The following is a 16072-nucleotide window of genomic DNA, read 5'->3' as shown; positions in this document are numbered from 1 at the left end:
ATTAATCGCCAAATTATCCACGTAATTAGGGGAGCGACAAGAAAGCAAGAGACGAAGACGCTCAGGCACCACTGCATGGTCTCCGTCAGAAAGCAACTTCAATAATATCAACACATAATCCCAGTAATGGTGATGTAGTGTGCAGTAGAGGCAATATAGTATGATCTCTGACATGTTTCCTGCTACTACAGCTGCCAAAATGTCCAGAAAAGAGGGGAATAGTAAACCCATTCACCCCAGCTGTGCCACCAGTTTCATTAGCGCCCCTAGCGGTAGGTCCCAAGACAGCACCTGCTACATTTCCCGTAAGTACGCCATGCACGCACTTTAGTCTCTTCGAAAATTCGCGCCTTGAGTAACTAAGTACGCAGTGTACTATTAGTATACATATTAAAGTGTACGTAGGGGAAAGTGTCGAGTGACATACATCCACCGTAAAGAGCAAGAAGAGGAGAAATTGGTCATTATTGCCATCGTCATTTCCGGTTGGTGATGGATTTGGGACCGCACTTCACACTCACACACTTCGATGGTAAGTGCGCAAGTGCGCAAGTGCGCATATAGAAACAGCCTCGATAAGCCAATAGAGGACAACACCCAACAACAATGACAAGACAGCTGCTGAACTGAAGCGATGAAGCATTAAAATACGAATTTACAGTTTTTTTAGGTGTTTTTTTTGGCAACATGTGGTCATGAGTGCGCTGCAGAAGATCCTTTATTTCCTCTCAGTATGATCAGCGTCAGCGTAAGTCCTTTTTTACTGTGCTGAATTGTAACGATTGTCTCCTAAAATGCTGTTATAATCTCAAATTTGAAGCATGCTCGTGTTAATAACTCGCAGCATCAAATGTGTTTGTTGCCTTACGAGGATGCTGCAAGTATCTAGGTCAGGGTGTCAAACATACAGCCCGCGGGCCGGATCAGGCCCGCCAACAGGTTTTATCCGGCCCACCCGATGGGTTTGCCAAGTATTAAAATGAGTTGCATTTTTTATTTTTTTTAATGAAAGAAACTGCTGTTCTGAATGTGTTCACTGGATGTCACAATAGCAATTCTGTTAGGACCAGCAAGAGGTACAAAGTAAAGCGTGGAAACCTCAAACCTGCCGTTTTGTGTTTTCCGCTTCAAACACATCGTTAGTTGGCACCCTTACTCCCCAATAGTGTCTTTTTGTGGGTTTTAATAATAGACGGTAGTATATTGTGTACTCGGATAATCCACTTTTACCTTGAAAATAATTTTTTGTCTAGAAAATCAACTTTTACCATTGCAAGATGCCTCTTTGTCGTCCTTTTTTCCATAATAATAACATTAATAGTAATAATAATAGATAGATAGATAGATAAAACTCTTCTCTATACACCCAAAACCCTTCGGAATATCAGGGCCATCAGAGGCAGCACATGGACCAAATCGGTGAAATAGAGTGTTCTACCTACGGGTTCTAGGATTACCGCCACAACAGGCGGCAACTAAGGTATGAAAATATAGTGAGAAAACTTAACCCTTTTGAATAGCTTTTCTTCCGATTCTCACGGTTTGTTGAGTTAACTCTGGATTGATACGTGGACATGACAAAGGAGGTGTTTGATATCTAGAAGAGTTTACATGTTGTGTTTTTTGTTCAAACCCAGAAAGACTGCCACTTAAAGTTTATTCCTGGCTTTGTAGATAAACTGAGACCACGTCTAAACTCATTGTGCTTTAGAAACTGCACCAATTTCCTCTGAATTTTCAACAAACTTGAAGGTTTTTTTTCCAAAGGATTATTTGTGATTTGTACGTTTTCACAATGTGCTTGTTCTATTTTTGGCCAAAGTAAAACAAAGTAAACAACCTGGAGTTGTCTTTATTTTGAAGTTATCATGCCATGATTTTACCATTCCGGCCCACTTGGGAATGGATTTTTCTCCATGCGCTAAACTGAGCTAAAATGAGTTTGACACCGTTGCTCCTGTTGCTAGGATATGAGCTGCACAGTAGCTTTAATTTGCTTTTAATGTGTGTTTGCAGAAACGAGAGCGGGAACAGAGGAGGAAGCTGCAGCACTTTTTGTCTGATCTGGCTTTGCTGGGCTCATTGCAGGTGTGACCTCAGCAAATTTGCGTCAAAGATAGAAAATGGTCAAGCTTGACGTGTTCTTGCCGGTTTAGGGATTTAGGTACTTCCAGCCTTGGCTGAGAGGGAAGGAGGAGCTGCTGCTGACTGTTGTCAATGAAGACTCGGTCAGTCAAATATTTTCATTTAAAGAGAATTGTATTGTGATCATGTGAATGCAGATACAGTATACTCAACTTAGAGTGTTTTGAGGTAAGAGCTGTCTCTCAGCTAATTGTTACGCTTTAGATTGTAAGCAAAAATGTCAGGTACAAGCACCACCGCCATTAGCAAATGTTACAGTGAATTCTGTACGATGCGGCTAAAACGTCTGGTCTTATGCGCTAGCAATGCCTTATGGCTAAAGATTGGCATACCTTTTGTTTTTCCAACTGATGCACAGAGGAGTGGTCCACCTTGGGTCCTGACTTGAAACAGCTAGTGCCTCATCCGTGGAGGCTGATCCACGGTCGCCTGATAACCTCTCCACGCAAGGCATGTTCATGTTAAAATGGCGCTGTGTAGGGGGGAAAACATTCAAATTAATTTCAATGGAGAAGTTGATTTGGGGTACAAGTGTTTTGAGTTAAAAGCTGCGTCACAGAAGCAATTAAGCACGTAAGTTGAGGTTCTACTGTGGAAAAAAGGTAGTGAGTAATGCGCCTCCTTTTAATCATCTTTGTTTAGTCAAGAAAGAACGGAGATGTAAAAGTAGTGAATGATGTCAGTGCCACATAACAGTAGCGCTGTCCTTCAGGGTTGGCGTTCCCCAGGCTTTGCCGTGTCCAGAGCGTCCTCCAGTGGCTCAAGCAGCAGCACTGATTCAGCCAGCAGCAGCTCCCTCAGCCTGGCCAGTCAAGAAGCCTCCCCGCTGCCTGGCGGGCCTGAGGGTCCACCGGCTGCCCATCCAACCCACGCCAAGACGCACAAACACGTCAACAGGTGAAAGCAACACACCACTGGACACCTCTGACACGCCCATATCCGATTTTGCTACGTACTCACGTAATTTTGGAACACCCTCAACAATTGCAGACATGCCCATGGCTTTATATAAAGCAGGGGTACCAAACGTATGGACTGCGGGTCTGATCAGGCCCGCACACGGGTTTTTTCCGACCCGTGGGATGACTTTGCTAAGTATAAAAATGAGCCAAAACTTTTGAATGAAAGATACTGTTCTAGATGTGTCCACTAGATGTCGCAATAGCAATTATTTGTATCTTTGGAGATGATGTAAAAAAAATTAAATGAAGTTAGGGTACCAGTCGAACAAAATGAGCAGACTACATAAATAAGATCCTGTAATTTGATATTTTTTTAATCTTGATGGGTTGAAAATGAACACCAACAAGTTGACTGATGAACATTATCACATAATTTATTCAGGAAATATAAATAACGACAAATAAAGATAGAATATTATTAACTGCAACATGTAGGTGTAAAAAAAAAAAAATATGATTTTTACATTTTCAGAATGTGCTTGTTCTATTTTCAAACAAAGAAAACAAACTGAAGTTGTCTTTATTTCTAAGTTATCGTGTTGTGATTGTGTCAGTCCGGCCCACTTGGGAGTACATTTTTCTACATGTGGCCCCCGATCTAAAATGAGTTTGATACCCCTGATATAAAACATCCAATTGAGACACGCCAATATTGGATAGTGACACACCCTCATTCCTGTGGACACACTCCTACATCAAATTCAAACATGCCCACAGGTTGGCAGAACCAGATTGAGGCCATGTCTTCACTTAGTCGTTTAACCTCTTAAACGAATAATTATTTAGCCTAAGACCTGAATCAGCCACACTAAACCATTGTTAAAGGTTCCCTCCTCGGACAATTTTTTTACGTGGGTACATGCGGCGTGTATTTCTTGAATCTCCAGCACTTAGCTTTGTATGGACTCATTGATCGTTTACAAACTGACTTCGGAGAGGAAGTGACGTCAGAAACGCCGCGCCCCACACAGGAAGTGCCGTTAGAAAGAACGCGCCACGGCCAGCTTTATTATAAAGCAGTTACGTAACTCTGAGTTAACCACTGGAAATATGAAGGCGAGTCATCCTGACATGCCCGTGTTTCTCATTCTTTTACACGAACAGACGCTTATGGAAATCACACATGAATACCTTACGAGAAATCGATTGCAGCTATTTCGGGATACACCACTTCTCAGACGGCAAGATAACTTTCCAATGTCAGCTTTGATTCTTCTTAGCTAAAAACTTTGTCCATTTGTCAAAGGAGAGACAACGAGAATGCGGTCTCCACGGATGTGATAAAAAAGGTAGCGTGTGCTTTGTATTACCTGGCCGTCGAGGGAAAACTACGGAAAACGGAAAATGCTTTTGGACTGTATCAATTATTGTCCGCCATGTATGTCGCGGACTCAACGTCTAGGTCCAGAATATAAAAAGTCACCAAAAAGGAATGGACAATGAAGGTGAAGACAAAAGAGTAAGGAGTATCCTGACCAGATATCGAGATCCCTAGTTTGGTTGATGTAAAATGTTCTTTATTACATTGTTTACATGTCTAGTAAAAATGTGATTAATTTATGATGGCTCAGGTGGAATTAACTACAATAGATACACTGGATTCCAGTTGATTGAAATACCACAGCAATGGATATTGTTCAGATAAGTTAAATGTAAGAACTTGCACTTAAAGCAACATTGGATGTGTCTATGACGTGCCATTTTCCGCGCAGGCGTACTAGGTCGCGTCACGCCGGAGGGGGTTTTAAAAGTGACATTGTTGTGTGTGGACAAGGATAAGGTTAGGTGGGATTTAGTGTAAACTGGGTCTGACAGAGGCAGGGATGTGACATTTTTTTTGTCTCCAGCAGTGAGGAACATCTCCTGCCAGCCTCCCCCAGTGAAGAAGAGATAGCAGAGCCTGTAAGGAGACAAACAAAGGCACTTTGTTCTCATTCAGTGAAGCAGGTGTGAAGAAGCAGCGTGTTTCCTCTGCAGGAAGTGAACTGCACGCTCTTCCTGCTCGCAGGCTACGTGAAATACGGCCGTCCGCACGCCTGGATACGCTCCAACCACGAGCGGCTGGTTAGTATCGGCGGCAGCGACTCCATGGTGAGGGACACGCCTGTCAAGCTCAAATCCATCACAGACTGGCAGGCCGGCGGTAAGAAGCATGCGACGCGAGCTCAGATGACCCATGTCGTCACACGCCTTGTTTCTCCTAGGCGTTCGTGTGTGGGACGTGGTCAGCGAGCTGGTGTGTCTCTGTACCGTCCCTTTCCCCTCCAACCCCTTCGCCTTGGACATGCGCTACATCCAAAGTCTTCCTGCGCCCGAGCGCTTCCTGGTCACGGGGGCGCTCCTCAACTTTCTGGAGACCTACGTCGTCTACGGGAACCGTGACGAGTTGCACTATGACAAAGGTGAGTAATCAACATTGCCATTTGTAATTCCTACTGGAGCCACTGGGTGGTGCTGTTTAGCTCAAATGTATATTTTCTCTCTCCTGGCAGTGGTGGAGGAGCTGAAGCCTCTGAGGTGTGTGCACTTCCACACAATGCTGGAGGTGCAGAGGCTGAAGAAGAAGAGCAGGTTGGTCAACACGCCCACTGATCACCACTCTTCTGCAGAAGACCAAAATACATAAACATTTTTTGTCCTGCCAGTGAAGGCACCTTGAATAAAAAAACATGCACCTTGTTGACATGCTATTTTAACCAGACATCCCTGGGAAACATGTCACATGAGTGCCGCCAGGTCCTTTTAAGAACATTTGTGTCCTTAACACACACAAACACGTACTTCAGGCCAAATATAACATTAGAAGTCAGAGTCATGGAAAATATGCTCATTCAAAGTTAAACATTTGACTTGGTGAATGCTTTACAGATCACGTGAAGACCCTTGGAAAAAAGTTGTATAAAAACATATTTAATTAAATATGTACATAACTACATTTAAAAAAAACATACACTGACAAAGCAGGCAATTGAGTCCCTTCTTCCTTAAAATACATCACATGAACACTTAGTGGGCACAAAAATGGCACCTTTCAGTTAATAATATAAGATGGGCATTAGTAAAGTTGAAGACGATACGCTTTGTAACGAGTTAAAGTGGTGCTTATGGCCTCGAGTGAACACGAGAAGAGCGGTTAAACCCAGAAAAGAGCGAGGCTTTTGGAGAGGAATGCAGGTGCACGGCCGCACATTCCAAGAAGAGGCTCTCTTGATGGGACACAACGTTCTCTGTGTTTCCGTGATCAACAAAGCAGCAAGTCACGGCTGGGTGGCTCTCTAAGCTGAGGAAGGCGGGATGTGGGGGTGGGGTGCATGTCGTGGATAAAAAGTAAAAAAAAAAAGTTAAAATGGAAATGATTCATTAAAAAAATAATTTTCCAAAAGTGCTGACGAAGGTAAAAAAATAAATAAAAGAAGACTTTGTCCTTGTTTTGTGGTTTTTGGTCTTCAAGCAACCTTCTCTTTAACGCCTTAAAAATGCAGCAGAGAAGAAGGACCACCAGTCGTCAGTCCAGATATTCACAGTAGATCTACAGTCGTTGCAGGAGATCAGCTCCAGCTGTCCGAGGCAGACCCTCTCCTGGTGATGCCTCTGAGGGGGCTGCGGGACACAGAACCTCTTTGCTTCCAGTGAACTTAAGGGGAAAAAAGAGACAGTTGGTCTAGTTATGTTTGGAAATCAACAAAGTTAAAGGACGCCAGTGAGGAAGCTTGTTGACTCATGGATGTCTTCTTATTTCAACGCCTTTATAGTTTGTGTATTTACATAGTGTGTTAATATAGTGTGTGTGTGTTTGTTAATGGACTGTGCAAATGTAGCGACAATCCCCAAGCAGGCAAAGTCAGCACTTCAAGCTGCATTATTTTTTGGGAGATGCACGATGCCTCAACAAATTAGTCTGTTTGCCCACGTATCATTTTGCAGAAACTAAATGTTATCCACTGCCAGTTTGTCTTCTATTAATTACTAATTGAAAACGATCTGCAGTTTTGTAGTTTTTTTGGTCATTGTATCGGATGCACGACGCAGTAAGTTTGTTGATCATATTTTTCTTTGTTTTATATGAACTTAAAGACAATTAGCTCTGAGGCATGGGTGCCTTTTTTGTTTCTCAAAAGCAGTAAATACCCAACTGGAGTATTTTTTAATCAAGATTTCATTGTGGGAAAGGTTTTACATGTACTCAACATACTCCATCACACCATCCATACTGGACTACACTTGGGTTCGATTCCCTCTCTTGTTTTGAGTCTTTTGATATAGAGAACTTGATTTTTTCCTACAGTGGAGGGAGGCAGCTGTCATTAATTACTCGCAAGAGGAAGGATCACAATGAAATAGCCCATTTTAACTTTGTACACAAATGTAGCCACAAGTTAGCACACTTATTTTAATATTTTGAGCCTTTTTTTTCCTTTCACAAGTTTAACCAATGAGAATCGATTGCATGAATTAAATGATGCCCAAAAACTTAGCCTCGGCTGAGCATGCTTTGAGTTTCCACTTTTGGAATATTTTAACTGTCTAGAGTTTAGGGAAATAATAAATTTTTTATCGCAATTCGGACATGGACAATTATAAAAATGAATTAGTAAATGTCAATATTGGATAATCTATTTATTGTAAAGTAATGCAGACAGTTCTAAAATGTCGCTGACTGCAGCGAGCCACCTCACTTATGTTCCAGTTTTTCAGATATTTCCATAAATTTAATAAATTTGATGGGAATTTCTTATTAAAAACGCACTATTTTTAAAAGTTGCAAGTGATAAATGCTTATTTAGTGAAACGAAAATAAATGTAAAACTGCATGAATGTACATAAAATAAAGATGCATCAAGAATCAATTTTTAATCGAATTGTAGCTCCTAAAGTGTCATTGAATCATGAGGTGGCCAAGATTTCCACCTCCATTTCTATTACAAATTGTGTCGATTATCATTAATAAACTGTAAAGAGCCTCTGCATGAATTTAATGACACAAATGTCGTCGCAGGTGAGTAAGCGTGCGGTGGTTTTGACTTCTGGATTATTTCGAGTCTTCCTAAAGTTCCTGTTATGAACAGTGTTATTATCAATAACCACAGAGGAGCAATATCATTATTTAAATGACACAAATGTCGACACGGTTGGGCAAGCATTCTGTTGGTTTTAACCTTGGGTTAGTTTGAATTTACTATGAAGTGTGATGTTATCAATAATAATCACAGAGGACTAATCGTATGAATTAAATTACTTTATTTGCACACAAATGTAGTAGAAAGCGAGCGTGTGCTGTGGGTTTTGACTTTTGTTCGTGTTTTATTTCTATGATGTAATGGGTTAGTTATTAATTTGTTGCAAGAGGGAGTGATTCCATTTAAAAAACTTATTGCACACCTGAATGTAGGTGAAGGTGAGCGAGCCTGCTCTCTGTTTTGTCTATTGCAATATTTTCCATCCTTGTATTACAGTTCTGTGATTGTGTCTTATCAAAAATATTCTGTGAGGAGCGATCGCATAAATTAAATGATCGCATGAATTAAATGACAGGTATGTAAGACACACAAGAATGCAGTGAAAGGCGAGTGAGTTTCGACTTTTGGATTTTTTGGAGTCTATAAGGAATTGTGTTAATAAATGTTGTCTGTGTCCATCATTAATAACCTGCGAGGAGCAATTGCAGTACAATCATTCTATGACAAAGCTAAGTGTGAGTGTGGAACCATCCCAGGTGCTGGCCCACATTAACCCACTAAACGAAGGTAAAAAAAAAGCATAACATGGCGACGCCACCAGATATGTCGTACCTTTTCCCAGACTTGAGGGCAGCGTTGAGCTCTTAGGGTTCCCGGGAGAGTTGGTCGACTGCTCTGCATGATTCCCTCCCACTTCGCTGTCATTATGCCAGTCGCTGAGCGCCTGCTGGAAGGAGTGCGCCAGGCAGGCGGTCATGTCCCGCGCCCGCTCGGCCCGACTGCACCAGAAGACGCGACACTGCAGCTGCTGGCCGTGATGCTTGCAGATGTACAGGAAGACGTTAGGGCGGGCGGCGTCGGCGGCGCAGTAGGCGATGTCCTGCAGGTATGTTTTGGTGAGCTGCCTTCCTGTGCTCAGCTCTTTGACCTCCACGTATCTGGGCCGCACCACCAAGGCGTGATCTTTGCTCAGCTTCTTCCCGTTGCTCACGCCTTCCAGCAAGCGGCTGATGGCGTCCTGGGCCTGCTCCCGATCCAGAGAGAAAATCTTCTCCGTGCCGAGGTAGTGGACTTTAAAGAGCGGGTCACCATGCGACAGGGACTCAGTGCGATCGCGACGGAAGCGTCGACGCAGTGCGGCGGGAGAGTTCTTCAGGGTCTGCATGAGGTGGAACGTTCCAAGGGACATGGTGGGTCTAGTGTGGGCTTTGCTGCAACTTCCTGCGGCCAGCTGGTCCTTTGTGAGGCCTCGAGCGCTCTTCCAGCTTTCTGCTACAAAAGGAGCGTCGTTGCATCCACTGCTTCTGTCTGGAACAACAAGATGACGTCAGCGGAGAAACTAAATGATCTACAAGTCATTTGTGTAGCAGGCACGGAGGCCATGACATGTTTTACAGGGGTGACGCCTTGTAAAGCTGAGGGCAAACAGCATTGAAGTGCAAACACGTTGCTTAACCAAAGAAAAAAAAAAAGACGCTAACATAACCTTTTAAGAAGTTAAACTTATGCAACCAGTAGGCTCCTATTGTCTCACCAACCAACACAAGAACCACAGCGACGCCTCTTCTCCTTTGTGTCGCAAGTGTTGGTGTTTGTCATCCATTCTGTCAACATCACCTCATCAGAAGTGTGCAGAAACAAATGCTGTGCTGGCCTTTGTTAGTCGACCTCCCCTCCTAATGCAGGAAGCAGCCTTAAACATGTCTGCTGCTTGCAAACAATGGCATGCTACTGGGAGTACGTGAGATCAAGTTTAGCAAGGACAAGCGGACATGTCAGCATGTTTATGTTTTGAAATGAAACAGTTTCGCCCTCGTTTACATGCAGTCTCTAATGCACTTGCTGTGTGCTACCAAAACACTAGGGGGCACTGGCAGGTAAACATAACTTTTGACAACTCTTACTAGTAATATTTGTTTGAATAAAATCTGCTTTGGTTATACTGCTTCTCTCAAAGGCACAGAATAGAAACTGCTATTGTGATGCTTGCTTGGACTGACAATTACACAATAAAAGTTACTTTAAATTCTTAGATCATAAGTCAACATGTTTACATAACTAAATGCAGTTTAATTAAAACATTTTTTTTTCTCGCAAAGTTATATAGTCATACCTCAGTTGTCCTATGTTTCGCCTTCTCGCCAAATGTTTGCATATACCGTCTCAGTTATCATGCAGCCAAAAATTGTGCCTAACAGACTAGTTCATTTGCCTACGTATCATTCCACCGAATCTAAATGTGATCTTAGGTCACAGGTGTCAAACTCAAGACCCATTGGCCAGATCTGGCCCGCTACATTGTTTATATAGCCTGCAGAGTCCATCCATCCATTTTCTACCGCTTATTCCCTTTCGGGGTCGCGGGGGCGAGCCTGCAGAGTCTGGATGTATTAATGCACTTTCTGGCTAAACATTTGTTCAATTTTGACAGAAAAATGTACCACAAACCCCGTTTCCATATGTGTTGGGAAATTGTGTTAGATGTAAATATAAACGGAATACAATGATTTGCAAATCATTTTCAACCCTTATTGAGTTGAATATGCTACGAAGACAACATATTTGATGTTCTAACTGATAAACATTTTTTTTTTTGCAAATAATCATTAACTTTAGAATTTGATGCCAGCAACACGTGACAAAGAAGTTGGGAAAAATGGCAATAAATACGGTTAAAGTTGAGGAATGCTCAACAAACACTTAAACACTTATTTGGATCATCTCACAGGTGTGCAGGGTCTTTGGGAACAGGTGGGTGCCATGATTGGGTATAAAAACAGCTTCCCAAAAAATGCTCAGTCTTTCACAAGAAAGGATGGGGCGAGGTACACCCCTTTGTCCACAACTGCGTGAGCAAATAGTCAAACAGTTTAAGAACAACGTTTCTCAAAGTGCAATTGCAAGAAATTTAGGGATTTCAACATCTACGGTCCATAATATCATCAAAAGGTTCAGAGAATCTGGAGAAATCACTCCACGTAAGCGGCATGGCCGGAAACCAACACTGAATGACCGTGATCTTTGATCCCTCAGACGGCACTGTATCAAAAACCGACATCAATCTCTAAAGGATATCACCCCAAGGGCTCAGGAACACTTCAGAAAACCACTGTCACTAAATACATTTTGTTGCTAAATCTGTAAGTTAATGCTGTACTATGCAAAGCGAAAGCCATTTATCAACAACATCCAACATCTGGTCTCGAGCTCATCTAAGATGGACTGATGCAAAGTGGTAAAGTGTTCGGTGGTCTGACGAGTCCACATTTCAAATTGTTTTTGGAAATATTCGACATCGTGTCATCCGGACCAAAGGGGAAGCGAATCATCCGGACTGTTATCGACGCAAAGTTCAAAAGCCAGCATCTGTGATGGTATGGGGGTGCATTAGTGCCCAAGGCATGGGTAACTTACACATCTGTGAAGGCACCATTAATGCTGAAAGGTACATACAGGTTTTGGAACAACATATGCTGCCATCTAAGCGCTGTCTTTTACATGGACGCCCTTGCTTACTTCCGCAAGACAATGCCAAGCCACATTCAGCACGTGTTACAACAGCGTGGCTTCGTAAAAAAAAAAAGAGTGCGAGTACTTTCCTGGCCCGCCTGCAGTCCAGACCTGTCTCCCATCGAAAATGCGTGGCGCATTATGAAGCGTAAAATACGACAGCGGAGACCCTGAACTGTCAAATGACTAAAGCTCTACATAAAACAAGAATGGGAAAGAATTCCACTTTCAAAGCTTCAACAATTAGTTTCCTCAGTTCGCAAACGTTTACGGAGTGTTGTTAAAAGAAAAGGTGATGTAACACAGTGGTGAACATGTCCTTTCCCAACTACTTTGGCACGAGTTGCAGCCATGAAATTCAAAGTTAGTTAATATTTGCAAAAAAAAATCAAGTTTATGAGTTTGAACATTAAATATGTTGTCTTTGTAGTGCATTCAATTGAATATGGGTTGAAAATGATTATCAAATCATTGTATTCTGTTTATATTTACATCTAACTTGCGATTGCACATGTTCCATACTCTAATGTTATCGAATCATACAAGGTTTTTCTTTAGTTGTCAAAAATAATTACTTTGGTATAGGCTTGTCATTTTATAGCAAATTAGTTAGTAAAAATATTATGAAAATAATAATAGTCCTACGTAGTTCTAGGACTATTTTTTTTTAACCAAAACGATTGAACTACAAATGTGTACTTTTTCAGTCAATATCAACTGATTTTTTCAAATAATACGTACAAATTCATGCAATAATTTAGATTTATCCTAGTACGTGAATTAAAATACATTACCACAAAACGGATTGCTGCTGAACACTATTGTGAAATTGTGCAAAACACCCTAGAAACCATTTTTCACAATTAGAAGTTCGTTTTTTTTTTTTTTTAGTTTTAATGCCGATTTAGGCATCAAAGCAGAGCAGGTAACACTGCAAAGTCGGACGTGAGTGAGAAAAGCGAGCAGGTTAATGTAGAAATTGTCAGTATTTGCGAGGCACTTCTGTTGCGCCGACACAGTCGTTCCTACCTGCCCACAGTCTCATGCAAGCGATGTCCGTGAACGTCTCAGCTGAAACGTGGAGTTTCTTCGAGTGAAGACACCGCGAGTATAAATGACTAAAATAACAACTGTCACAAAAAGAAGTGCTAGTTTGTGTCTTATTTTCTCAGATAAAGGCAACATCTACGCGAAACTACGTTAAGGTAAACTTTGTTATGTTAGGCTATGCTATCCGGGCAGTAGTCGTGTCGCCTCGCGCACAACAGTTTTAAACATCGGGGGCGCGCGCTCGACCTTCGTGGACGAGCGCCTACGTCAAAGGGGCGGGGCCATACCAAGTTGACCGGAGGTGTGCGGGCAGAGCGATTATTTATACGATTAGTGTTTTACAGTACATTGTAACCTGCACAACGACTCAACGCGTTATTTTCCCATTCATCAAAAATGTTTATATTGCTGTGAAAACAAATGCAAAGTGACAAGATTGTATGGTTTTAGATATAACACCCCTGGCACACACACGCTCAAACACACACACACACACATTTTTGTATTTATTACCTTCTTGAGACTCCATACTTGCCAACCCTCCCGGATTTTCCGGGAGACTCCCGAAATTCAGCGCCTCTCCCGAAAACCTCCCGGAAGAAAATTTCTCCCGAAAATTAAGCTGGAGCTGGAGGCCACGCCCCCTCCAGCTCAAACATGCACAGTTCGAAGCTTGAAAGGGAGGATTGCAGGCGGATCTGATGGCATTTAAAGTCATTTTTAAAAACGACTGCTAATCCTCCTCCTTTTCGACTGGACGACCGCGGAGAATTAAAGTAGGAACACTCCGGAGGCAGAAGTTAATTAAGAGGGGCGGACTCACCTGCTCTCAGCCATGTTTCCGTCACACAGAGGAAGTCAAGTCCGCGGGAAGTGAAGAAATCCTTCAGGATAAACGTTTTGTTTGTCAAGGAACTTGCGTTCACAAGACCGAACCTGGCGGGGCCAGCACGTCCAAGGGCGCAGCTAATCCAGGTGGGGCCCGACACACAGCTCGCAGGTGGCGAGGGAGAGGAGCCACGAGGCGGGAAAGGAAGGCAGGAATCCGGCCAGGTGAAAAAGCTGACTGGGACATCGAAAAACCAATGTCGAATATGATCATATCAGTGGGAAAGGGGCAAAGATCCAACAGTTTTTGGCGGTCATACACAAACAGTGAGCTGACAGAGACAAAAATATACGCAAACAACACAAAAACGAACAGAGCTGACAGCGAGAGACGGCAGGGCAAAGCACATACTGGCACCATCTTCTGGAAACTCAGAAGTGACTTTACTCAAATAGTGAAAGGTAAGTGTTGTTGCTGTTTTTTTTAGTAACCAGCGAGCACAGTACAGTTAGTAGAACAACTGTGTCTTTATTACTGTGTATTTGATAGGAGCCGTCTGAAATTCTACTATTTATTTTATTTATATATATACAATAATATTCCAAATTCCAAAATGTGATTAATCTAATTCAGAAAATAGACCATTTGACAGCACTAGACCAGTGGTTGTCAACCTTTTTTCAGTGATGTACCCCCTGTGAACATCTTTTTAATTCAAGTACCCCCTAATCAGAGCAAAGCATTTTTGGTTGAAAAAAGTAGATAAAGAAGTAAAATACAGCACTATGTCATCAGTTTAGGATTTATTAAATTGTATAACTTGCAAAATTATTGCTCATTTGTAGTGGTTTTTCTTGAACTATTTGGTAAAAAAGATATAAAAATAACTGAAAACTTGTTGAAAAATAAACAAGTGATTCAATTATAGATAAAGATTTCTACACATAGAAGTAGTAATCAACTTAAAGTGTCCTCTTTGGGGATTGTAATAGAGATCCATCTGGATTCATGAACTTCATTCCAAACATTTCTCAACAAAAAAAGAAATCTTTAACATCAATACTTATGGAACATGTCCACAAAAATTCTAGCTGTCAACACTGAATATTGCATTGTTGCATTTCTTTTCTCAGTTTATCAGCTTACATTCATATTTTGTTGAAGTATTATTCAATAAATATATTTATAAAGGATTTTCGAATTGTTGCTATTTTTAGAATATTTTAAAAAAATCTCACGTACCCCTTGACATATCTTCAGGTACCCCCAGGGGTACGCGTACCCCTATTTGAGAGCCACTGCCCTAGACCATACCAATACAAATAAGATTGCCTTTTATTACATACAATTGTTACAGCAAAATAAAATCAAAGCAAAAGTGATTAAAGACTAATTCAAATCTTTTTTTATACCCTCAAGTCATAGTTGGCTTGTAAACAACACAAAAAATAAATAAAACAATTAGTAATGTCAAAGCATACATTTTTTTTTTTTTCGATTAATCACACTTTTGAATTTGGATTACTCCTGATTATTTGCAGTCGATTACTTGCTTGCATAATTAAAGCTACATTAACTTAAGAAAATTGCACCAATATTTGGACATATATGCAATTTTACTGTCATAATGTCATACAGGAACCTTCCTTTATGCTTTACTTGAATGCATGTCATTTATTTGCTCAAAAGCTGTTGACAGTTGTATTTAAAGTCCCGTCGATGTTTACTTTGAAGCAGAATTATCTAGCGAGCACACCAGTCGTGCCCCCTCGCTTATCTTTATAATGAAAGTGTGCCTTGACCTTGCAAGTCAACATCAGCAGTTAAGGTAAAGGAGCATATATGGTCAAAATGACTAATTCATTTGATATTTTTTTTTGTTGTTTGTTTTGCATGCGTTGATTTGTTACTTTTGTTACAATATCAACAACAAAGGTACATTTGTTTTATGTAATTGGAAAAGAACAGAAAAACACGGCGTTATTGAACCGATACTGACACTATCCTTGGTGTTGATACTATCGATATTTAAAAAGCATGTATATGCAGACGTTGGTTGCATTTTTCGCTCTACTTTTAGTGATGTTGGGACGTCATTCGGCAGCATGTAGAAACATTTTAATGAGCATCATTTGCTTCTGCTGGCTTTTTCAACAGTGGCAAACCTTAAAACGCTTCCATGTGTGTGTGCGTGTGTGTGTGTGTGTGTCAAACAGCAGGGCCCCTGTTTGCTCCTGGGTTAGGCCCAAAAACATTTAGCTTATGGACGTCACGCCCGTCCTGGTGCCTCGCTGTGGACACTGGAACTATTCTTGCCGCCCTGGTGACATAATGGAGCGTCTCAGACTTTTACGTGGCCATGATGAGAAGCGACAAGATGGCGTGTGTGCCGTCAGAAT

The 16072-nt window shown here is 41.6% G+C and overlaps 2 protein-coding genes across 4 annotated transcripts; one reads left to right on the top strand and one right to left on the bottom strand.

The window, feature by feature from the left end:
- Positions 1–313: 313 nt before the first annotated feature.
- On the top strand, positions 314–7966 carry si:dkey-19b23.7 (uncharacterized). Of its 3 annotated transcripts, none has more exons than XM_061912639.1 (8): positions 314–532; positions 2017–2088; positions 2157–2228; positions 2858–3042; positions 4955–5009; positions 5085–5250; positions 5312–5509; positions 5600–7966. In XM_061912639.1, exons 1-8 carry the CDS (start codon positions 530–532, stop codon positions 5731–5733), a joined length of 885 nt encoding a protein of 294 aa, XP_061768623.1. In that variant the 5' UTR covers positions 314–529; the 3' UTR covers positions 5734–7966. The 3 variants fall into 3 exon arrangements, with proteins under 3 accessions (XP_061768623.1, XP_061768621.1, XP_061768620.1); XM_061912637.1 differs by lacking the exon at positions 314–532 and adding an exon at positions 540–748 and having other exon boundaries at positions 4958–5009; XM_061912636.1 differs by lacking the exon at positions 314–532 and adding an exon at positions 540–748.
- Positions 5998–13099, bottom strand: si:dkey-19b23.8 (uncharacterized). Its single transcript, XM_061912640.1, has 3 exons — positions 12824–13099; positions 8897–9592; positions 5998–6741 (listed from the first exon to the last, which is right to left on the bottom strand). The coding sequence occupies exons 1-3, from the start codon at positions 12837–12839 to the stop codon at positions 6656–6658; spliced, it is 798 nt and encodes a 265-aa protein (XP_061768624.1). The 5' UTR covers positions 12840–13099; the 3' UTR covers positions 5998–6655.
- Positions 13100–16072: the final 2973 nt, after the last annotated feature.

This window comes from Nerophis ophidion, linkage group LG10 (assembly GCF_033978795.1).
Source record: "Nerophis ophidion isolate RoL-2023_Sa linkage group LG10, RoL_Noph_v1.0, whole genome shotgun sequence".
Taxonomy (NCBI): domain Eukaryota; kingdom Metazoa; phylum Chordata; class Actinopteri; order Syngnathiformes; family Syngnathidae; genus Nerophis; species Nerophis ophidion.
Note: the sequence above shows the minus strand (reverse complement) of the source record. Positions and strands in the feature narration are given on the sequence as shown.

Coding starts and splice junctions, on each gene's coding strand:
- si:dkey-19b23.7 (XM_061912636.1), top strand. Junction 3,043..4,954: donor ACGCACAAACACGTCAACAG/GTGAAAGCAACA, acceptor TTTTGTCTCCAG/CAGTGAGGAACATCTCCTGC. Junction 5,510..5,599: donor CGAGTTGCACTATGACAAAG/GTGAGTAATCAA, acceptor CTCTCCTGGCAG/TGGTGGAGGAGCTGAAGCCT.
- si:dkey-19b23.8 (XM_061912640.1), bottom strand. Junction 6,742..8,896: donor GCCCTCAAGTCTGGGAAAAG/GTACGACATATC, acceptor TTTCCCCTTAAG/TTCACTGGAAGCAAAGAGGT.